This window comes from Carcharodon carcharias, chromosome 12 (assembly GCF_017639515.1).
Source record: "Carcharodon carcharias isolate sCarCar2 chromosome 12, sCarCar2.pri, whole genome shotgun sequence".
NCBI classification, from domain to species: domain Eukaryota; kingdom Metazoa; phylum Chordata; class Chondrichthyes; order Lamniformes; family Lamnidae; genus Carcharodon; species Carcharodon carcharias.
In genome coordinates, this window is record NC_054478.1 from 47637614 (window position 1) to 47662301 (window position 24688).

The 24688-nt window shown below is 44.7% G+C and overlaps 1 protein-coding gene across 1 annotated transcript in view; it reads right to left on the reverse strand.

Annotated features, from left to right (window-relative positions):
- The window catches only part of thsd7ba (thrombospondin, type I, domain containing 7Ba), a 676798-nt gene that overhangs the window by 431095 nt on the left and 221015 nt on the right, over nucleotides 1-24688 (reverse strand). The window contains exon 10 of the mRNA XM_041200229.1: nucleotides 2095-2227. Coding sequence (XP_041056163.1) covers nucleotides 2095-2227 — 133 coding nt within the window. The remainder of the gene's footprint in view (nucleotides 1-2094; nucleotides 2228-24688) is intronic.

A 24688-nucleotide genomic window follows, 5' to 3' on the forward strand; every position in this document is an offset into this window, starting at 1 on the left:
GAGCAGATCTTTCCCCTTGTGGGGCATTCTAGAACAAGCGGTCATAGTTTTATGCTAAGGGGTGGTAGATTTAAATCAGAAATGAGGAGGAATTACTATTTTCAAAGGGTCGCGAATCTGTGGAATTCACTACCTCAGAATGCAGTGGATGCCGGGACGCTGAATAAATTTAAGGAGGAGTTAGACAGATTTTTAATTAGTAATGGGTTGAAAGTTTATGGGGAGAGGGCAGGATATTGGAGTTGAGGCCGAAATAAGATCAGCCATGATCATAATGAATGGCGGAGCAGGCTCGAGGGGCTGAATTGCCTACTCCTGCTCCTAGTTCTTATGTTCTAACATGGTACCTCCATTGGTGAATTAGTCCTCAGTGCTGGAATGTGTAGGATTGGAATCCACTCGAACTGGGAAATTTACGGACATGATTTCAAAACTCATGGACATGTTTTGACCTCAAGATTGGAACTATAAATTACAAAAAGATAAGCTGCAGTCAGCAGTACAGGGCTGGGCAGCAAGGGGTTAATTTGGACATTTAGTGAAAAAACAGTGACTCCTCAAAAGTGTTTGGACATTGACTGACTGCTACCAGGGAATGATAGTACCAGGGAAATGACATTACCTTCCATCAACTAATGCTATCAAGAAGTCTGATTACCCAATACAATGACACAAATATCATCATTACAATACACTTAAGGAATTATGCAACTAAGGTCTGCACCACAGGCAACAGTACTGGAATAGGATCATTCAAACCTTCATTACCTTTGGAGCCAGGAACTGTTACTGTGCCACCCCAAACAGCAGGAGAATTGCTCACACAATGACAACTGATAATATTCATCTAGATACATCTTCCAAGAAAAACTCTGTATTGTTTCAACCAGTAGGAGCTGATGACATTGGTCTGACTTTGCGTGGAATCAAATAAATGGACATTAGAACAAGAGGAAATATGTTTTAACATGTCTGAGTTAAATTATTATAAAAGCAGAGCAGATCTGAGTATCTGGGCTGCAGTTGGAAGGAGGGTCAGGCTGGTCACCTTGACTCAGGCCTATAGTCAATACTGGACATAACAGCCATGTTGGGGATTGCTTGTTTCAGCCAAATTATAGTGATGTTGGTCTGAGGGTCTTTTTCTTAAGGTTTCAGGACAGGATGTGGTGTCTTGCCTATGTTTTTGTAAGTTTAAGCCTGAATCGTTGGTGACTTTGTATCGGGTACTGGGAACGGGTTGTTTTAATTTTGGGGTTTTTGGTACTGTGGGGTTGTAGGTGATTCAATAAAGCAATTGTGAATTATAAGAAACTTGTTTCACTGGTCTTTCAAGAAATACTCTTGTGAATCTAATTTCACAAACTTGAGTGTGGGGAGGGTCTCTGAGGGAAAAGGGGAACCATTTATTCCAGGGTGGGACTTGAATCTCCAACTTTTGGCACAAGAGGTGAGATTATGGCTGACGCTAACCAACAACCAAATGTAAGCACCAACTATGTATTTTTAAATTCTTTTTGTGTATTCATGCAGTTAGGATTTTCTGCAAAATACTCTAATTTTTAAAAACAGATATATATTTTTTCAAAGTTATGTGCAGTACTTTAACAAAATGTAAGATTCTGCAGTTTTTTGATTGCAAAAATGTTATGAAGCTGGTTGGCCTGATCTCACAGCACAATTGTGGCCATTCAATGGTTCACCAATTGAACAAGTTACATTTTTAATATGTGCCTGACATATATGTTATTTCCCTTTGTACAAATGTTTGAGATAAAAGCATTTTTGTTAAAATCTACATGACAATATTACCACAATCTATCACTGTATGCCTTTGGTATAGTAACATTTGCAATATACATCACCAAATAATGACATTAACTGTTAATGTTGTTCGTACTGAGATTTGTGCATGGAGCACATTGAAATATCAGTAAACCATGACAATGTTTTAACAAATAATCCACCTTGTAATTGGCAATTTTTTTTTATTCTGTGACTTCAAATTCCATAATTAATTATTTAAACCATACACTGAGAATCTGCTAGTAATAAATAAAATTTCAATCCACTTCTTGTGTTCAAATATTTTACCTATAGTCTGGGCAAAGAGGACGTGTTTCACATTCTCTTCCTTCATACAGAGTATCTGGGCACTCCTGTCCTCCATTGTCAGGCTTCTGGATGATAATTCTGTAGCGAGACTGTTTGGCAAAAGAAGAATTACCTGAAGAAAAAAGTGATGGAAAAATGGTCAGAGAATTTGGTAATGTTGAAGCTTGACATTAAAGTAGGAAAATGAGGGTGCACTTCAAAGTAAATTCACCTTTTTAGTGATTCTTTCTTACACCTCCCACACCCCCCCCCACCCCCCACGCCCCCCCACCCCCCCCCCCCCCCCCCCCCCCCCCCCCCCCCCCCCCCCCCCCCCCCACACCCCCCCCCCCCCCCCCCCCCCCACACCGACACACAGTAGACAACATTCTCCAGAAAAAATGGTAGGCAGTCAACCTTATTCCTGGTGTCTACCCATTCCGCTTTTTAAAAAAATGTGTACTGACCCAGAATCCCTTGTCATTTGAATTTGCTATTCTCTGTAGGGAAGTAAGCATTTTCCAGTCACTGCCTCCCTCTGACAGACTGGTTGAGATTAAGAACTCACCATGGAGAAAATCAGAAGCACAGATCCCATCCTACCAATCTGTTGCACAGAACCATCGTACACAGAAGTGCTACATTGCACCGCTGTTCATTGTCACTTGTGAGTTTTTTTTACATAATGTCAATGCAAAGCATTAGAACTCAACAAATGAGTAGAAGCTATATCTGCCTAAAATTTCCAAAGTTTACGTTTACCAGAGATGCTTACAAATGTTCATAGATGAGGGAGCAATACTATTCCTGACTTTGCTTGCTGGTGGAAGAACATGTTGAATTTGAATAGTTAAAGATTTGACTTCACTCATCCAGCTGAACTCACTAAATTAGATTTGTTTCTTTAATGGATTCAGTTCACTGTGCACTTTTAATCACTGTGCGTGGTTGAGTTAACAAAATTCAAGGGCAATGTCACCAAGAACCTCAGAGAGACACTGGTCAACAGCCTCACTGTGCAAGCAATCAGTCAGATTTAATTAACAGGACTGTGTTACAGTTATTGGAGCAAAGCAGCTTTTTACTCATGTAATTGTAAAACAATCTTCTTGACAGTTGCTGTTGGACTTTATTCATTAAATTTGAATTCGTTTATCTTGGGTTTTTTTAAGGAGGATCTGCATGTTTAACTTTTCTCAGATTTAATACAATTCTTGAGGTGTATACATATTTATAGTGTTCTTGAATACAAATTGTGATTGAAAATAAAACCCATACATTTTCAACCAGAGGTGCATTTTAAGGGGTTATGTGTTATAGTTTGTATAGCCACTAGCAGCACGCATTTTTCCACTTGTCAAACACTTGTTAATTACAGGTTATAATGAATGGTGTGACAACACTCAGCTCTTCAACTACAGTGTCTAATATTATCAGAGTTTTAACCAAGGCAGGTCAATTCAGGAGACCTTTTGCATTGTAGAACTCATTTAAAACTTATTAAATATTGTCCATATAGTACACATCCTTTTGTTATACTTGCTCATGGAAAACATACAGGCTGTGTGGCCAATCCACCTTCCATTTAGCTGCCACCAAGGCCTTACAAGAAGTGCTGCATTTGGCTCGAGTTAAATTCCTCCTTGACACCGTCCATATCTCACACCAATCAGACAGTACACTCCTTTCCAAAACATAATGGAGAGACTGATAAAGACAGTTTGAGGGCAAATAAGGAAAAGAGAGTTTGAAAAGGAGGATAAAAAATGGAGTGAGAAATAGCAGACAACTGAAAACAGAAAGTAAAAGACAGAGAAAGAATAAGAAATTATGATAAAGAACAAAGAATGGAAAAGGAAAATAAAGTGGGAGAGAGAAAGCTAGGTGAAGAAAGAAAAAATAGCAACACAAAGTGTCAGGTAAAACAGTGAGCATCAGCTATAATTTTGTGACTGTCAGTGAGTAGCGCCATAGGAGGTACACTAGTGATCTTATTGCGATTTTTCTTTGTTCCTTTTATAACTTGCATTGGCAGTGATAGGCTTCTCTCAGCGTTGCAATGCTCTGTCAGAAGGCGATGGCAATATAGTTAGATAAGAAACAAAACCAGGTGAGGGGATTGCATTAAGCAGTTAATCTGCTGGTCCTTTCAAAGCAGGCAGCATGTAATCTTTGTGCTGCTTGCCCATTTAAATGATTGTAGCGTGTAGCCAGCGCTAAATGCGCTGTTAAGTGACTGCGCACCTGAGCAGAGGGTGAAAAATCATGAGATGTTAGCAAGAGTTCAAATGAACCTGCACTTTTCTAAAGCCAGCCTGTACATCTTAAAAGGGGTATACGTTTTGGCTGGAGCAAGAGCTAGAAGTTAATGTAATACTGAGTTCAACCTGGGTAAAGCACAGGAATAGCAAAACATGGCAACGGGCTCTAAGATTTTCCGACACTAGGCTGAAGGCCTTGGTCAAGGAGGTGGAAAGCAGAGGAGATATTATCTATCCACATGGGGCCAGGGTGCCCTCCAGGCAAACTCTGAGAAAGCAGTGGGATCAATTGGCCTTGGAGATCGATGCTAGGAGACTAATCTGGAGGACCCTGGGTGTAGCGCCACAGTAGGTTTAATAACCTCACACGAGTGGTCAAGGTCAGTGAATGCCTCTTCAAATGGCATATCATACCAATTGCATCACCAGCCTCACACACTGCTCATTGCACCACAACTCCACCCAAACACACCACACGGTGTCTGCCATGTTGCATCACAATCACTGATACATTTTCCTCTCTTTTTCAGGATAAGGTGGCACATTACTAGAGGCAGCAGCATCTAACTGGACAGGAGCCGCTGCATGTCCTTACCCTGATAAAGTGGCCATTGCTGCAGCCGGGCCAGAAGCGTGGCTGAAACCGTCAAAGGTGATGGTTTCGTCATAACTAATCCTCTTTCTCACATCCCACACCTTCATCCCAGAATCTCTTCTGATTTATAAGCTGTTGCTAGTGTAATCATGCACCTCTTGCTTTCGCCCACATCTCTCACCACAACTCTAGCTTTATGCCTTTCTCCTTTCAGATACCCAAAAACTGCCTCCTGGTCAGGCATTGTGGAATAGAAAGAGGTGGAAGAATCAGAAGACACTGATGATGAAGAAACACCATCACTCACTCTCCCATTTAAAGCCACCAGCTCAGATCCTGATACTACGAATACTTTAAAGTGTATCTCAATGGCAGGATATGTACCTTGTGAAACATCAGGAATGAGTGGGTTGCAGCCAAGACAGGAAGCAAGGGTAACACTCACCGGAGGGTGAGGCCATACAAGAGTTTTACTGCAGGGGAATTTGATAGGGCAGGATACAGAAGGCTGACGAGTATGCAAAATAAAATGCTTGGTGCATTGGCAGGTCCGTCAGAAAAGCTGCAGTCAAAGAAACATGGAGGAGTCCAACACTAACTTCACACAAGTTATCTGAGTAGGGCTTGAAGTACATTGCCTCCAGGGTGGAAATGATAGCCAACTCCTTGAGGGCACTTGCTGACCATTCCATGGTGTAGCATCTGATGGTCAATGTCTCAGCTTCTATTCCACTCAGCACAAGCAAAGCCAGCCAGTGGTGCTGCAGTGGAAACTCAAACTGAAGTCATGTAGACTCAGCTTGCAGCTATGAAGGCTCATACTACTGTTACAACCTTGTGGTGGTGTGAAATGACTCTCCTATTCTCCCATTCCAACTTTAACTGTAACAGGGTTTTTAGTGAATTTAAAGAGGACGTGCTTGCCAATGTTGTAGGAGTCCCACTATTTACACTTTCAGATTGTAAAGAATTTGTCAGAGGTTTTCTTAGGTGAAACAAAGAACAAGATAAGTTTATTGAAACTATTTCCCAGACTAAAAATAATTAGGGGTAAATTGCAACCACCATTCATACGTCACACGCATTTATCTGGGCCCACACACATACACCAGCACAGATAGCAAAGTAAGAGGATAGGCTTATCGGATTTCATAGCCAATAGGGATGGGGCCTTTCATGCTCCTCAGGGTGTTGAGTGTCTGTTTTTACATCCCACTTGGTGGAATGTGAGATTGTGCGTATTGTAGCAATCTAGGCAATTTCATCTTTGTCTCTCCGAGGCTTCCAGATTTTTAAAATCCAGCCAGAAAAAGAAAAATTAGAAATTGTATCTTTAAGAAGCAAATCCTCTTAATATTACTGACATCATAGCTACAGGTGCCAGTGTTCAAAGGGGGTCTGAAGGGTGTCATAGCAGTCCAGTAATCTGTTCTCCAACGCATTGCCAGGATCAGTGAGGCACCACCCACAGAAAGCAGTAGTGGCTTTGTGGGAGCCCAAACCTGTTATCCTCTCTCAGCATGATAGCATTCATCCTCACGCCACTGCCACTCCACAGCACCCTTGCTGTTTATTGTCAACCAGCAAGGATAGGTGGCTGCTGCCCATGCTAAGTTGATACAGTCTGGAGTCAGGTCTTCAAGGGCTAGAGCTGGAAGCTCCAAGTCATCCTGCAAGGCCATCTATAGTCCACCACTGAAAATCAGTCGCTTTGTACAAGCTGTGCTGCAGTCACTGGGGGAGAACTGCGTATGTGCATGAGGATGGGCAAAGGCACAGAGAAGAAAGACTCTAAGGGAATGCTCAAAGGTGATATGTTCACATTTTTGTGCAATATGGAAGTTTTTAATTTATAAATTTAGATAGTAATGTTTGTTTTATAATTTATTTTTACATTAACACCAAGAAGGCGCTGTGCTGATCAGTAACAGAGCAAAGGTAAGGTGTGGGACTGTTGGTAAATGAGGAATTGGGGTTGTATTCACTGGTAACACAGTTGGATGAGTGGATCATGGACAGCCCAGCCAGAAATTGCCATGTTGGTTGCCTCCCTTCTTCCTCCTTGTCAGCTGCTTGGCACATAGCTGGTGGCGAGGGGTCTATTGTTAGGATGGCGAGATTGTGGAATATGCAGAAGAGCACCATGAATCTTGACACATACTCTGTTGAGTAGTTCCAGTTTCCAGAACACGGTAGGGAGTGGAAGCATTGCTTGATCACGTTTTGTTTGGCAGCAAGGTTTTCCTGCTCCAGCCTGGAAGGAATCAGATGCATGGAAGTTCATGACGACGATCACCTTTACAGCCACTGGCAATGCCAACCCTGATCTTTTCTGAGGTTGCACTTGAAACTGCAGCAGATGGCAGATTTCAGTAAGGATGCCCTTAGTGAAGCAGAGGGGTATCTGACATACTGTTCATAACTGAGCTTCAGGCAGGAGGATTGCTACCTGGACACTTTGGGCAGATTTGACCTCATTTCTTTTCATTCTTCCATGGCATGCAAGCATCACTGGTTAAGCCAGCATTTATTGCCCATCCCAAATTGCTGTTGAGAAGATGTTGGTGAGTCACTTTCTTGAACTGCTCCAGTCCATGTCATGTAGGTACATGCAGAGTTTTGTTAGAGAGTCAGTTCCAGGATTTTGACCCAGTGACAGCGAAGGATTAATAATATAATTTCCAAGTCAGGATAGCGTATGACTTGGAGGGGAACTTGCAGGTGATGGCGTTCCCATGCATCTGATGCCCTCATCCTTCTAGGTGGTAAGAGTTTGTGGGTTTGGAAGGTACTGTGAAAGGAGGCTTGGCAAGTTGCTACGGTGCATCTTGTAGATGGTACATACTGTTGCTACTGTGCATCAGTGGTGGAGGGTGTGGATGTTGAAGGTGGTGGATGGGGTGCAGATCAAGTGGACTGCTTTCTCCTGGATGGTGTTGAGCTTCTTGAGTGTAGTTGGTGCTGCACTCATCCAGGCAAGTGAAAAGTATCCCATCACACTCCTAATTTGTGCTTTGTAGATGGTGACATGCTTTAGAGAGTCAGGAGGTGAGTTACTCGCCACAGAATTACCAGTCTCTGACCTGCTCTTGGAGCCATAGTATTTATTTGGCTAATCCAGTTAAATTTCTGATCAATGGCAATACCCAGGATGTTGATGGTTTGAGATTCAGCGATAGTAATGTTGCTGAATTGCCTGGCATTTGTGTGGCATGAATTGCCACTTATTAACCCAAACCTGTATGTTGTCCAGGTCTTGCTGCATATGGACATTGACTGCTTCAGTATCTGAGGAGTCGTGAATGGTGCTGAACATTGTGAAATTATCAGTGAACGTCCCCACTCCTGACCTTATGATAAAGGGAAAGTCATTGATGAAGCAATTGAAGATGATTGGGCCTAGGACACTACCCTGAGGAATACTGTGAACAATTTTGGTCTCCTTTTCTAAGGAAAGATATACTGGCATTTAAGGCAGCCAAGAGAAGGTTCACTAGGTTGATCCTGGGTATGGAGGGATTTTCTTATGAGGAGAGGTTGAGTAGGTTGGGCCTGTACTTGTGGAGTTTAGAAGAATGAGAGGCGACCTTATTGAAACACATAAGATTCTTATGGGGCTTGACAGGGTGATGCTGAGAGATTGTGGGAGAGTCTAGGAGCAGAGGGCATAATCTCAGAGTAAGGGGGTACCCATTTAAGACAGAGTTGAGGAGGAATTTCTTCTCTCAGAGGGTAGTGAATTTGCGGAATTCTTTTCTGCAGAGGGTTTTAGAGGTCGGGTCGTTAAGTAAATACAAGGCTAAGATAGACAGATTTTTAATCAGTAAGGGAATCAAGGGCTATGGGGAAAAGGTAGGAAAGTAGAGTTGAGAATTATCAGGTCAGCCATGATTTCATTGAATGACAGAGCTGCCTCGATGGGGCGAAAGGTCTACTTCTTCTGCTACATCTTATGGTCTCATGGTTTAACTCCTGCATTGATGTTCTGGTGCTGAGATGACTGGCCTCCAACAACCACAACTATCTTTCTTTGTGCTAAGTATGACTCCAACCAGTGGAAAGTTTTCCCCTGATTCCCATTGATGTTAATTTTATTAGGTGTCCTTGATGCCACACTCATTCAAATGTTTTCTTGATGTCAAGGGCAGCCACTTTCACCTCACCTCTGGAATTCAGGTCTTTTGTCCATGTTTGGACCAAAGTGTAATGAGGTCATCTGCTGAGAGCGTTTCTCCTCCCTCATCATTCGATCATTCTTCCCCCTTGCAGCAGCTTGTATTGTTTTCTGTTGTTTCTGCTTATTCACCCTGTCATGTTGTTGTCTCAGGGGGATGTAAACTACTATGCCAATGTCTGGGGGTCAAGTGATTTGTGCAGAGTCCCTGACATCAGGAAGATGTCTTTCAATACCTGCAGCACCACTCCCTGTAGGCTTCAGCATCTTTAAACAACTCTGGAAAACACCAAATACTTCTAAAATCGCAGCAAGAGCCAGAAGAAATCAATTAGCTATTAACCTGAAAATAGATCCTTTAAACAGCGCCAGTGCGGGAAAGGATGTTCGTCCTGCTGCTGAACATCTGTTCAGCTGTGCTAGGTTAAGAAAAGCATCAGTTTCAGTATTAAGCTTCAAAATTGCAGCGCTGGCATCAGATCAGTGAAACATGCGGAATGAAGTCACCACCTGCCTACTCTGCATATTTCTGACGGATACTCCCTACATGCGCGCTAACACCCTGAACAAAATGACACCTGATGCACCCAGTGCCAGAAATATACATGCACAGCATTTAATCCATTTTGGAGGCAAAATGGTAACCATAGCCTTGAAAAGCAGGCAATATGTGATCTAATTTTAAAGCTTATATGTTCAAGACCTACTCAAGGAAATAAATGAAAATGAGACTTCAGTGTAATATTGTCAGAGGTGCAGTCTGTCGAATGAGATATTTAAATATATAGAATGTATACATTTAAATATAAAAAATAGTGAACATCAAAAGATGCAAGAACATTATTCAAAGAAGAAAAGAGAACCTTGCTGGGTCTCATAATATTCTTCCCTCAACCAACATCATTAACAATAAATTAACCGGTTGTTCTTAATTTTTGCTACATGGAAAATGACCATTGTATTTGAACTAGCAGTAGCGAATGCATTTCAAAATAATTCTTTATATCGGAAGAACATTTGCAAAGATAGAAAAGCCAATTCCCTGCTGCTGTGCTCTGAATAGGAAACAGTGCTCACAGGGAACACATGACAGGAAATTAGAGAGCTACAACTAGCATATTCCACTCTTTAAATGAATAGAGTGAAAGCCATGAGGACTCATGATGCACTACCTGTGAATGCTGCTTTCCACTATGAGTGCAGGAGCACAGAATCTCTTTGCAGCACCTAGGATATTACAGTGTTATCTAGATTGAATTTTATAACTCCCAGGCAAGGTGATTAGGTAACTTTTGCCCACTGCAACTTGTACCATCTTCAATTTAATTCATGAAGAGTGAAAGCAATGCAGCAGTGTTAAAAGAGAATGGATGGACTGTTAATTGACTTGTGTTCAGATCTCACAATCAACTGAAGTCCACACCTTAAATTCCCATTACTTTGGCTAAATTCAGTTAGATCACACATGAGAAAAGGTGAATACTAATGTGAAAATGAGAGCCAATTTCTTGAGGGACTGCTCAAGGCACCTATCTGATGCTGTTTATGATATACACCATTTCAACTTGGAGAGTTGTCATGATGATGTGATGTGTGCATGTGGAAAATTAATCTTTAATTTTATTGGTTGCTCAGAAAAATATTGAACTTCAAAAGGACTTTTAAAGCAAGCAAGGGCACTGAGTTAAGATGGCTACCATGGGTCACTTGACATACCTGGCATTAGAAATTGGTCAGTTTCTGGAAGTTTCCAATGTGGGTCACAGATAGGACATGCCAAGGCAAACCTCCTGTGGAATTTCAAACCTGCTGATGTCAATAATTGTCTCAAAGATTAACTGGCTCTCGCCATTTTCATTCCTGCAAAGCTACCTTTCAGTCAGAGACAGAAAGTCTACTGGGACAATGGCTATATAGAAGGTGTTGATATGTTCTTCCTAGGTCAGCACAGGGAAGAATGGTGCATTCAGAAGTGATGTCTGAGACATTAAATAAACTAAATCACCTAGGCCTTAATACAATAGCCAAGATCTGTCCAGACATGAGCTATTCAATTACCCGCTGTTGAAGATTCATCATTGAGTGAGAGGTTATGTGACCAGAATCACCATTTTTGAAATGTCTTTTATTGCAACAACAAGAAGTGTGCAAGTGGAGCAGTAACACCATCTCTCTCCCTGCTGTTCTCAAGTTCAGATCCCTATCTCTTAGAGTTTGAAATATATCACTGAGATAGAGAATTTCAATCAAAAGTACCTCCCCTGCTTATATCATACTGGAGGAAACAGAGAAGTTTGAAGGACACTTCAAAATCTCAAGCAGCATTTCCAGGGGAAAAACCAGGACCATCATTAAAATAACTGCCTTAGCTATGAATAGTGAAAAAATCATGAACAGTGAATGCACTATTTTTGCCTTTTCTCATTGAACCTTAATTTGACCAAAAATTAACCTCCTCTACTGTATAACTTGTAATTCTGCATGTCTGCGTGTGTGTGTGTGTGTGTGTGTGTGTGTGTGTGTGTAGGGGTGGGGGGGCAGTGTTGGTGGGGGTGCGGTGTTGCAAAGGTTGGGATATGGGTTTACCTTTTTTTAAATATCTTTAACTGAGTGGCTTTTTAGCACAATGAAAGCTAACCCTTTTGTGTTTAAACTCAGGAAAGCCTGTCGGACTGAGTGTTTTTGCAATCAGCATGTAAACGGTTAAGTATAGACACTGAATTATACCTTCATCCTTTTACATTACAAAAAACCCTGTTATGATCAATGGAGGAGTGGGAAAGAAAGGCCGAGTCCTGACATCTGTCCTTACCGGTCAAAACAGAGTTCACTTAGCTATTTTTATAGAAGTTCAGCATGAAAAGACCATCAATTACTTTCTTCCTCATTTTTAAAGCCATTTTTCAAACATAGTGCCTGCTTGAAAAGTGGACAATAAAATGGGAAATTAGTGATTGATGTCCATATGTATGAAATTCAGTTATTTTCACCTGGAAATGTCACTGTTCTAGAATATTTCCATCATATAAAACTAAAATGAAAAGTATCAACCACAAAAGAGTAGATGCTGTGATATAGCAATATCACTTAGGCTCTCCATTTTTAATTATCCTTTGGGATTTGGCTGTCACTGGCATGGCGGTATTTAATACCCTTATTTCCCTTGAGAAGTTAATGGTAGTCATTTTTCTTGAGCCTCTACAGTCTATACGGTGAAGATACTCCCATAAGGTTCTTAGGTAGGGTGTTGCAGGATTTTGACTAGCGACAGTGATAGAGCTGCAATATATACCCAGTCAGGATGATGGTTGACTTATAGGTGATAGTGTTCACTGGTCCATGCCTTTATCTTGCTAGGAGGTGAAGGTTGAGTATTGGAGAGCTGTGTCAATGAAACCATGGTGACTTGCTTCATGCGCAACCTGTAAATAGGACATGCTTCAGTCATGGCATGAACATAAGAAAGTAAGAAAGTTGGCCATTTTGCCCCTCAAGCTGGCAAAACTCAGAACATAGGGTAATGGTTGATGGATACTCTTGCGAATGGAAAGTTATCTCAAGTGGTGTTCCACAGGGCTCAGTGATGGGACCCTTGCTGTTTGTGTTATATATTAAGGATTTGGACGTGAACGCGTGGGGCGCGATTGGGAAATTTGCAGATGACACAAAGATTGGCTAAGTAGCGGATAGTGTAGAGGATAGCCATAATCTCCAAAACGATATAGATGGATTGGTGGAGTGGGCGGTAAAGTGGCAGATGGATTTTAACATAGAGAAGTGTGAGGTCATACATTTAGGGAGGTCAAACAGTTACAGGGATTACAAAATAAATGGCAATATACCAAGAGGGGTAGATGAAGTAGGAGATCTTGGTGTACAAGTACACAGGTCCATGAAGGCAGTGGTTCAAGCAGACAAGGTTGTAAAGAAGGCATATGGAATGCTCTGCTTCACTGGCAGAGATATAGAATATTAAAGTAAGGATATAATGTTGGAATTGTATGAAACACTGGTGAGGCCACAACTGGAGTATTGTGTGCAGTTTTGGTCACCACATTACAGGAAGGACGTAATAGCTCTGGAGAGAGTGCAGAGAAGGTTTACAAGAACGTTGCCAGGGTTAGAAAAGTGTAGCTACGAGGAGAGATTGGATAGGTTGGGGTTATTTTCCTTAGAACAAAGAAGGCTGAGAGGTGACTTGATTGAGGTGTACAAAATTATGAGGGGAATAGATAGAGTGGACAGGATAAAATTGTTTCCCTTGATGGAGAATTCTAGAACCAGAGGACATAGATTCAAGAAGGTGTAGGGCGGACATGAGGAAGAACTCTTTTACACAGAGGGTAGTGGGTGTCTGGAATTTGCTGCCCAAATTGGTGGCAGAGGCAGAAACTTCATTATCTTTTAAAAAGTACCTGGATCTGCAGCTTAAGTGCTGTAAGCTGCAGGGCTATGGGCCGGGTGCAAGAAGGTGGGATTAGAAAGGGCACCTGGGTGTCCTCGGGCTGGCATTGACAAGATAGGTCGAATGGCCTACTTCTATGCTGTAACTTTTCTATGGTTCTATGGTTCTATAGGTCAGAATTTTTAGCTTGGTGGGCGCGCCCAACTCTACTGGCAATTAAAAGGCCTATTAAGGTCATTAAGTTATCAACTGACAAACTTTTCAGGGCTTGGCCTAAATAGCCAAGTGGTTATGGTACTGGGTTTGTAACCCCAAGATCAAGAGTTCAAATCTCACACTGGCAAAAACTATAAACTTTTCACTGCCCTGTCAGTAGGACGGTTGGTGGGCAGGCCAAAAGGCCAAGCGGCCTTTGCATTTCTTTGGAAACCTCGTCCATGGAGGGGGATGAGGTTTCCAAAATCAAATACAAATTAAGTAAAAACTTTATTTTTTGATTGAAAACATGTCCCTGCTCATGTGACAGAGTCGCATGAGGGGAGGTATTTCATTACATTTTTCTGCTCTTTATTATTTTTTAGAATATCTTTTCATCTCCCTGCCTCAGGGAGATTATTCAATGCTCTCTCGCACGCATGCGCGAAGTTCGCTCTAAGCCTGTTCGTCTTCCTCCCTCTACCCGCACAGGCAGCACTCAGCGCTGCCGCTCATGTATCACACTGGCAGGGCCTTAATTGGCCCGCCAGTGTGAAGTCAACTTCTTGACCGCCGCCACCCCCACCACCACCCCCCCCCACCCCCCGCCGATCCTGCAAAGTTCTTCCCATAGTGTCCAGTATTAGATGTGATTCCACAATTGGACAACATTTGCTAAACAATCCGGATTATGCAAAGAATTACACTAACAGCCAATTTAATGTTATTAGTCGGGCTCACACTGTGGCTCACTTGTGTATGCTAGAAGCTACACACAGTGCCTTGTCATTTGCAAACAGAAATAACATGCCTATACATTGCACCTTTTCCAACTAAACAAAAGCTTGGGGGAGCCATTTCCTGGCTCATTCCCCATGGCAATGCCTTGATCAATCAGTGTCAATTTGATTGGTTTGAATTTAAACAATAGCTTGGAAATTAACTGTTCCCTGGTGTACTTCTACCAATCCGAGTCCACTTGCCAACCAATCAGCATCTTCTTCTCAAGCAGAATAAATTCTCTTCCCTTTGAGGTTTGCTTTTCTTGCAAATCTGTCTTGATGAGTGCAAGACAAAAAGTTTCAACAGCATGTTTCTTTTTGCCACAAAACTCAAATTCTGTGCTGCCAAGCGACTAAATATTGATAGTGGCAGATTCTAAGATGGTAATGCCATTTAATGTCCAAGGGAGGTAGTTAGGCTATCTCTTGTGCAGCATATATATATGTTCCTTGTTATATATCAACCCAAACTGGATTTATCCCAATCTTGCAGCATGCAGGCCTGGACTGCTTCATTGTAGGAGGAATTATGAATGGACTGAACAACGTGCAATCATCAGCAAAAATTTCACTTCTGCCTTTATGATGGAGGGCACGTTATTAACGTAGCAGCTGAAAGTAGTTGGACCTAGGACGCTGTCCTGCTGAATTCCTGTAGTGATTTTCCTCGGGCTGAGATGATTGACCTCCAAAAACTGTAACTACCTTTGTTTGTGCTAGTAATGACTCAAACCACTATCCCCTTGATATTCATTGACCAGCATTACTAGCTGTTCTCAGTGCCACAATTGGTCAAATAGGAATTTGATGTCAAGGACAATCATTCTTACCCCACCTCTGGAATTCAGCTCGTGTTCATGTTTGTACCAAAGCTGTAACAGGTTCTGGGCCGAGTGGTCTTAACAGAACCCAACTGAACACTGGTGAGCATCTTATTGGTGAGTAAGTGATACTTGATAACATTGTTTCCATCACTTTGCTGACAATTAAGAATAGCCTGATGGGGTGGCAATCGGCAAGGTTGTATCTGTCCTACTTTCTTTTTGGGCAAGACAAACCTGAACAATTTTCCATATTGTCAGGTGGATGCTCAGGTCTCCTACAGGTGGGATGTTGTCAGGGTCCATAGTCTTTGCTGTGCACAATGCACTCAGTATTTCTGGTTGCCACCCGATTGTAATTGAATTGGCTGAAGGCTGGTATCTCTGATAGTGATGGGTTCAATGTAGTACTGGTCATCAGCTGGAAGAAGTGCAGTAAGGATAATCAGCAAAGGGTTTCCTTGTCCATGTTTGATATGAAGCCATCATGAAACATCATGGGAAGAATTTTCAGCACGTCGGGCGGGCTGTGCAGGAGCGGGCGCTGGCGTGCCTGGAGCCAATCGCAGGCATCGATCGGCTCCACGCCACCATTTTATGTGGGCGGGCCAATTAAGGCCCAGCCACAGTGAATCACGGCTCTCAGGAACAGCAAGGGGGCAAGACTCCGATAACTGCCGGTCCTGTTGAAAAACTGGGCAGGGAGCCTTCCAAAGGCTGGCAACGACGGCACACAGAAGGGTTCCTGATGGCGCCCTCGGACATCAGGCCAGGCAGGAGGGCAGGTCAGCAGGGCATTATGCCCCTATATTCTTGGATGACTGCCTCGAGGAGGTGCCAGCAAGGCCAAAATCATCATGCCAAGGGACGGGAGGAGGAGGCCCTCCCACATGATGAAACGTGCCTGGGAGGAGGTGGCAGAAGGGGTCAGCGCTCATGATTCAGTTCAACAACCTCTTGCAATCGGGAAGGGTGAGTGCCATGCTGGCATGGGTCCCTTAGCACAGCAGTTAGGTTGCCCCCCCACCACCCCCCCAACTCTGAATGTTGTTAGTGCATTGAATCATTCACGACATATGGCCTTCGCTGGGTGGGCCGGCATTTATTGCCCATGCCTAGTTGCCCCTGAGAGGGTAGTGCTGAGCTGGCTTCTGTATCTGCTTCATGTAATGCACTTACACCCACAGTACTGTTTTGGGGGTGACCTGAAAGGTCTGTACCGAGGCGCAGTGCTGGAACGGTGAAACATTTCAAAGTCAGGATGCTGACTGACTGGAAGGGCAGCTTCAAGGTGGCTGGGCAGCCTTCCATCTGCTGCCCTTGTCTTTCTAGGTGGTAGTGCTTCCTTGCTTTAGAAGGTGATACAGTGTGAGTGGCAAATAGGAAGGAGGCAGTATCTGAGCAAGGGGGTCAGCCCTGGCTGCTTGGAGTGAGTGTATGGTGGCTCCAGGGCCATGATTCACATGAGGGGCCTGCAATGTTTCACTCAGGTGGGGGTGGCAGGGCTGCAATGGCAATCCAGGTACAGGGTGGACTAATCAATGCTCCCCTCTCCTTTCAGGAGAAGACCACACACAATAACTCTGAATGGATGTGGACTGGCGGAAGGCAGGCCCAATTACTCATTCTCACCAGATACGAGCAGGAGGCTCTTGAGCTGGAGAGGAGATATGCACCCAGGTCTACTGGCAGCAGTGAGGTTGGGGTGCCAGTGGGAGGTAGGAGTGCCGTGCACTGAGGTCACAATGTCTGTCAGTGCAAACATTCCACTGTTGACTGTTTATTGAATTCAGCATCCAACATGGCATTCCCATTAATTATGGAAGGAGGAGCCCATCCTGATCTGGGGGCCAGGCATGCACATTAACAGTGCCTCGACTTCAACTAATCAAATGTCCTTGCTCTTCCTTTCAGCCTCACCAGAGCACGCCCGAACCGAGAAGGCAGAGGGCCCGCCACTGACACTGGAGGGCCCTGAAGAGATACATGCATCAACGTCACACCATCTTAGCCAGGCAGGCACCAGTACAGATACCAGCACCTCAGTGGGGAGAAGATCTTCGGCTAGTGTCCCCGGGCACAGTGGTGAGGGCACTTCACACTCATTTGAGGTGCAGGCAAAGACAGAGACTGCCCAAGGCGCCGACGGTCAGAGGACTGCTGGGGTCCAGGAACATGCTCAGTTGGTGGCTGATGTTGTGCCTCTGGAGTTGTCTCTGAGGCAGCAGATGATGGAAGTCCAGCAGGGTGTGCGGGAGGATCCAGCAGAGCTACATGAGGGAATGCATGTCATGGTGTGCCCTCCACAATCTGGCTCTAGAAAGAAGGGATGCAGTGGAGGAAGAAGATGTAGACGCAGAAGCTCTGGCTGCAGACAATGAGTCCAGTAATGAGTCCGAGGACAAGCATGCTCAGGAGAATGCTGAGGGGATAGACGCTGACAAGGGCAACCTCCAGGGAGGCAGGGACACCTGGGAGGCTTTGATGGAGGAGTCTATGTGGAGCATCAGCAATGCATTGACCCTCATGGCTGAGAACAATGCTTCCTCCATGAAGAGAGTGGCAAATCTCATGGAGAGGCTCCTCCAGGAGAACAATCAGGGCTTCCTGGGGATGCGCTTGGACCTGCAAGCCCTCACAGCAGCTGGTCAGTGTCAGTGTGGGAGATGGATTGGGCCCCCAGTTTCCCAGCTTGGTGCCTATCCATCAGTGATGAGCAGGGAGGTCTGAAGTGACCACATGTTGGCATGCAAACTGCCTGTCGTTTCTGTGGGGTCCTCTCAGGGCACTCCGGTTGCGGGTAGCAGTTCCTCCGCTCCTCTGCCAGTGACTGTGGCATCCGATGAGGCTGCGGTGACTGGGGAGATGCCAGCCGTGCCACTGACCATTCCCTCCCAGGCGGGGCCATCACAGGCTCCAAGGGCCAGAGGACCCTCCAAGGTCATCAAGGCCAACAGGACAGCAGAGTGAGCAGGCTGTCTCCAATGCGTGTGCCAGCAAGGGGAGACCACCTAGGCTTGGCGCCCGAAAACATAAGCATATAAGGCACCTTAGGCACACCGCGGGTTTTTCATTGGTTTTCTGTTGCCCCGGTATTAGTTGCTTATTAGTCGGTGTGCAGCTCAAAACCTCAGAATGAACTTTCATTTCTGTTTTGTTTCATGAATTCATTAAATGTTTTAGTTCTGAACAAGGCTCAAGGTGCTTCATTACTTCTGCAGGTGTACAGGAACCCATGATGCTATGAATGGCTTGTTTGTCATTGAGCTTAATTGACAAGGCACATAGTTAATGTTCCTAACCAGGCAGATGTTGCTCTCAGGTATCGAGTATGGAACCTGCAGCCCTAGCATGTGTTGGAGGTCCATCTGTGTTGGAGGTCCATCTGTGGTGAGCTAGCTGAAGGATTGTTGGATCAAAGCCTCCCGGGTGTCCCTGCCTCCCTGGAGGTTGCCTTTGTCAGCGTCTATCCCCTCAGCATTCTCCTGAGCATGCTCGTCCTCGGACTCACTACTGGACTCATTGTCTGCAGCCAGAGCTTCTGCGTCTACATCTTCTTCCTCCACTGCATCCCTTCTTTCCAGCGCCAGATTGTGGAGGGCACAGCATGCAATCATTATCAGCAACACACAATCTGGGGGGTACTGCAGTGCACCTCCTGAATGGTCCAGGCATCGGAAGCACATCTTTAGAAGACCGATGGTTCTCTCTACCACAGCCCTTGTGGAGGCGTGGCTCCTATTGTCTGGCTGCTCGGCCTCTGTTCTTGGACGGTGGAGAGGCATCATGAGCCACCTTTTGAGGGGATAGCCCTCATCACCCAGCAGCGATCCATCCAGCCAGGCTGGAGCACTGAAGAGTCTCAGCATCTGGGAGTGTCTGAGGATGTAGGTGTCGTGGGAGCTGCCTGGGTTCCTTGCACAGTCTTGTAGAATCAGCATCCTGTGATCACACACTATCTGCACTTTCATGGAGTGGAAGGCCTTCCTGTTGACAAAGACATTGGGCTCGCCTGCTGAGGCCTTGATAGCCACATGTGTACAGTCTATTGCACCCTGGATGCGGGGGAACACAGCAATCGCTGTGAAGCCTCTGGCTTGCTCAGCCTGGCTGGCCTCGTCCGAGCGGTAGCGAATGAAAGTCAATGTACACATGAACAGAGCGTTTTCACCAGCTTGACACAACTGTGGACAGCTGACCGGGAGACTCTGCAGAGATCACCCACTGACCCCTACAAAGAACCGGAAGCATAGACGTTGAGGGTAGCCATGACCTTCAACGCCAATGACATGGGGTGTCCACCCACACAGTTGGAGCTGATGTCAGGGCCTATCATCTGACAAACGGAGGTGACTGTCTCCCTTAAGAGATGGAGCCTCCTTTGGCACTGCACCTCAGACATATTGAGGTAGCTGATTCGATGCCTGTATGCCCTGGCAGCAGGATAGTGATGTCTTCTGCGGCCCCTTCCGCCTTGAACTTCCTGTTGGCCCTGCGCCACTTGTGCCTGCACATGTCCTCCCAAAGGTGGCTCCTCTGGAGGCTGAATATGGACTCCTGGCCTCCTCCGCCTTCTGGCCCTCTCTTCCTCCTCAGAGGAGGTGCTTCCAGTGGAGAGCACAACTGCCATTTCCAGTGTAAGGAAAGGCTTCCTGAAACCTGCAAGGCCCCAAGAATGATGTTTACTCCAGACCTGAAGCCTGTTATTCCTGTACAAGCAGCTCCGAAGAGATTTGAAGTTCTCCTGTTCACACAAGCAAGTAGCAGTAAGTTTAAAAAATAAATAACTAACAAGTAGCATTCACAAGCCCACTCACCCCTCTTATGCCGCTCATGGATGAGGTTTTTTAAAGTGTGGCCTACCTGCCCGCCCGTTGCACCCGTGTGACACTCTGAAGATCGCACAGGCTCCAGAAAATCATGGTGTATTAATGCCTCAAGGGCCTTAAGTGGCCTGTTAGTTAATGGTGGGCATGCATCAGAGCTCATAGCGTGCCTGCCCACCAAAATTTCATGATGGAGCATGGTGCTGTTGGGATGCAAGCCTAATGCCACCACACGTCATTTTATGCGTTGGCATGTCGGGCCTGCCCCTGCATGCCAATATCAAAATTCTGGCCCATGGAATTGAGAGTAAAGGTTAAGGACTCCCAGACTGTACATCACTGCAACCCCGACCTCTGGTAGGTCCCTCCTGAGAGTGAGACAGGATGCTGATCATGCAGTCTAGGACATTGGCTAAAAAGTATGATCCTGCGGCTTTGACCATGCCAGGCTGTTGCTTGACTAATTTGTAGGCCCAAGAGCTTTGTCTGATTTTATTATTATTTTAACAATTTGATATAACTGAGTGGCTTGTTTGGCTACTGGAAAGGGCAGTTAAGATCATGGTGTGGAATTAGTGCCCTCCCCTGTGGTGAATCTGGTAGCGGAGGTCATTTAAATTGGTGGGAGGGTGGTGAGTGCTGACTAAGCCTGTGGATGACCTTCCCACCCCACCACCATTTGAGGCCCTTAAGTGGCCAATTAATGCCCACTTAAGGGCCTCATCCTGCCATTGCTGGGGTCAGGAGGCTCCTCATGCATGGAGCACGACAAGCAAACCCTGACATGGTTGCTTGCGGACTCCAGGGGGTCCCTCGATCAAAAGCATGCAGTGCCTAATAGAGGAACCTAGCATTAGAAAATTGGGGGGGAGGGGGGTGTGCCTGGAGAGCCATCCCCCTGCTCTTGCTGATGACACCCCCTCCCCCCTCACCCATGATTCCCATTCTGTGACTCCCTTCCCGCTATCACTCACCTGTGCCTGAGTCCCCCCCTAAATCCAAGGCGCGGCTGGGTGTCGGAATATCAGCAGCCATTGTCATCTTGGTGGTGCTGCTGAGTACAGAAGAGCTGCCAGCATCTAATTGGCCAGCAGCACTCAGCAGGTGGGAGGTCTACCTCTCAGGCCCTTGATCCCTGGTTTGTGTCCCCCGCTAGGCTGTTCAGTGCCTGAGTGGCACATGGTACAGTAGGCTGTCTCTAAAGGTGGTGACTAGAGAATGTCTAGCCAGCTTTGTAGCTGGCGTCCAAGACTACCATCACTTCCACAAGATTCCGACCATGGTGTGGGACTTGTGTCACATAAGGCCAGATTCAGTAAGAACAGCAGGTTGATTCCTAAAAGGAAAGTGAATCAATAGGGTATACATTATAGTGGAAGGATGTTGTACCTAGAGAGTTAACATGGGAGTGAGTATAGGATTGCCCACATGCTGAAGTAAGAAGGAACATGGCCTACAGCTAAGGCCAGTCTAGAGATAGGTAGCAACATGTAAGGGCCTTGTATGGGGTCTGCCTTTACCCTTTACAATAAATATATAGATAGTTCAGTATGGTTCATAAAGACTACTTTGCAATTTCAACAAGGCTACTTCTTGGTGTCCAAGCAGTACACACCATGGGTAGTGACAACAGACAGATCATGGTGGCAGTGGGAGATAAAAATCCACATACTCTCTAAAAGACTGAAGAACTCTCAAGAAAAGGGCACCAGCAATGATTCTGCCCTGAAACAACCTCACTTAAGAAGCAAGATGCTGAGAAGCCTCACCTGAGAAGTTCCGGAGAAATGGGAGCCGGGGGCAGGAAAAACGCTGAATTTAAGCTAAAGCAAAAGTCTCCACTGAATCTGTTTTGGAAGATCAGCTTCAACAAAGCAGAGCCAGCAGCCTGCAGGGTGAGATAAAATCATTTTAAAGCTCCAGGAAAGCCAGTCCTGTGAATCCATTTTTGTTAAATCCAGTCAGACCGAAATTTTATCACTGGCCCAAACTCCGACTCGGTGCCATCCCCACATGATGCCCTGCGTCCTGAACACAATGAAAAAAAACAAAAAGAGCAGAATTTTGCCCTTGATGGGCCAGCGGGCCCCACCGGCTCGGTGGCAGGCGGACAGCCGACCCCCGCCACTGAAACGCGGTCCACCGCCATTTACAGTGGGCAGGCCAATTAAGGCCCACCCAGCGGCCTGCCCGACAGGAAGTGCTATGTGTATTCTAAACACCAGTGAAGGTTGACCAAAAGGTTAGAAACGGGAATAACCAGAATACTAAGACTTAACTAGTCAGGAGTATTAAAACAGAGCGTAAGTATATAAAAGTAGAGAAGTATAAAAGTACGTAAGTATATAAAGTATATAAAAAAGACAAGAATAGCTAAAGTAAACATTGGTTCCTTAGTGGCAGAGACATGAGAAATTATCATGGGAAATGAGGAAATGGCAGAGACATTGAATAAATATTTTGAGTCTGTCTTCACCGTAGAAGACACAAGTTACATACAATAAAGAGAGAGTACCCAAGCGGCTAATAAGAGTGAGGAACTAAAAGTAATTAACAGCAACAGAGAGAAATATTAGAGAAACTTAAGGGACTAAAAGTCAACAAATCCCCCGGATTTTATGGCCAACATCCTACAGGGTTCTAAAAGAGATAGCTGCAGAGAGATGTGCTGGCTATGATTTTCCAAGTTTCCCTAGATTTGAGAAGGATCTTAGCAAGTATTATACAACTATCCAAGAAAGGACAAAGAAAGTTTACAGGGAACCACAGGCCAGTTAGCCTAACATCCGTCATCATGAAAACACTGGGGCTGAATTTTGTTGGCTTGTTGGGTGTCTCGACCAGAATGCCAGGGAATAACCTGAAAATAAAAGCTGGTACTATGAACATAAGAAATAGAAGCAGGTGTAGGCTATACAGCCCCTTGAGCAGCTTCTGCCATTCAATATAATCATGGCTGATCTTTCCTGCTCACTCCCCCATATCAGTTGATTCCCTGAGAGATCAAAAATCTGTCTGTCTCAGCACTGAGTATATTCAATGATGGAGCATCCACAGCCCTCTGGTGTAGAGAATTCCAAAGACTCACAACCCTCTTGAGTGAAGAAGTTTCTCCTCATCTCAGTCCTAAATGATCAATCCCTTATCCTGAGACTGTGCCTCCTTGTTCTAGATGCCCCAGCCAGGGGAAACAGCCTTTCAGTGTTATCCTATCAAACCTATTCAGAATCTTGTATTTTCAATGCCATTACCTCTTATTCTTCTAACTTCAGAGAATATAGATGCAATTTACTCAGCCTTTCATCATAGGACAGCCATCCCATCCCAGGGATCAATCTACTGAACCTTTGCTGTAGCCTCCAAAGAAAGTATATCTTTCTTTAAGGAAGCCAAAACTGTGCACAGTACTCCAGATGTGGTCTCACAAAAGCTCTATACAATTATAGCAAGATTTCATTATTTTTGTACTCCAAATCCCTTACAATAAAGCCAACGTATCATTTGCCTTTTTAATTCTTTACTGCACTTGTATGCTAACTTTCTGTGTTCCTTGTTCAAGTACACTGAAGTCTCTCTGAACAGCAACGTTTACAAGATTCATGCCTTTTAAAAATATTCTGATTTCTATTCTTGCTCCCAAAGTAAACACCTTCACACTTCCCACATTATACTCCAACGAGCACCTTTTGCCCACTCACGTAACCTGTCAAAATTCTTTGCAACCTCTCTGTGTACTCCTCGCAGCGTACATTCCCAGCAAGCTTTGTATCATCAGAAAACTTGGATATATTACTCTCGGTCCTGTCATCTAAGTCGTTAAGGTAGATTGTAAATAGTTGAGGCCCTAGCACTGACATTGCAACACCCTTCTAGTTATAGCCTGCCAACTTGAAAATACCCAGATATTTTTACTCTTTGCTTCCTGTCCATTGACCAATTCCCCATTGATGCTAATATACAACACCAATTCCATGAGCCATTATCTTGCATTTTAACCTTTTGTATGGAACCTTCTCAAATATCTTTTGGCCATCCAAGTATATTACATCTACTGACTCCAGTTTATCTACCCTACTAGTTACATCCTCAAAAACCTCTGATAAGTTTGTCAAATAAAATTTCCCTTTTGCGAAACCCTGTTCACTCTGTCTGATCGTACTAGGATTTTCTAAGGGCACTGTTAAGATTTCCTTAATAATAGATTCCAGGGACTGTATTTTACCAGTCATTCAGGGAAGTGCTGGGAGGTGGTGGAGGGATGGGGAGTTCCAAAGAATAGTCAGAGAATACACGTTGCCTTCTTGAAGCCATGGATTATGATCAGCAGTGGCAGAGGTAGAGGACATTATACCCACCCACACGCTTATTGAGGCCCTTAAATGGCCACTTAAGGGCCTCTTCCTGCCACTGCTGGAATTTTACCAATGGCTGGTGGACCCTCCACCATGTGGGGATACCGCCCAGAAAAAATCCTGGTGACCTCCCTGTGGGTTAGGAGGGAGCGGCCTTTCTGATCAGGCACTCTGTTGTCCACA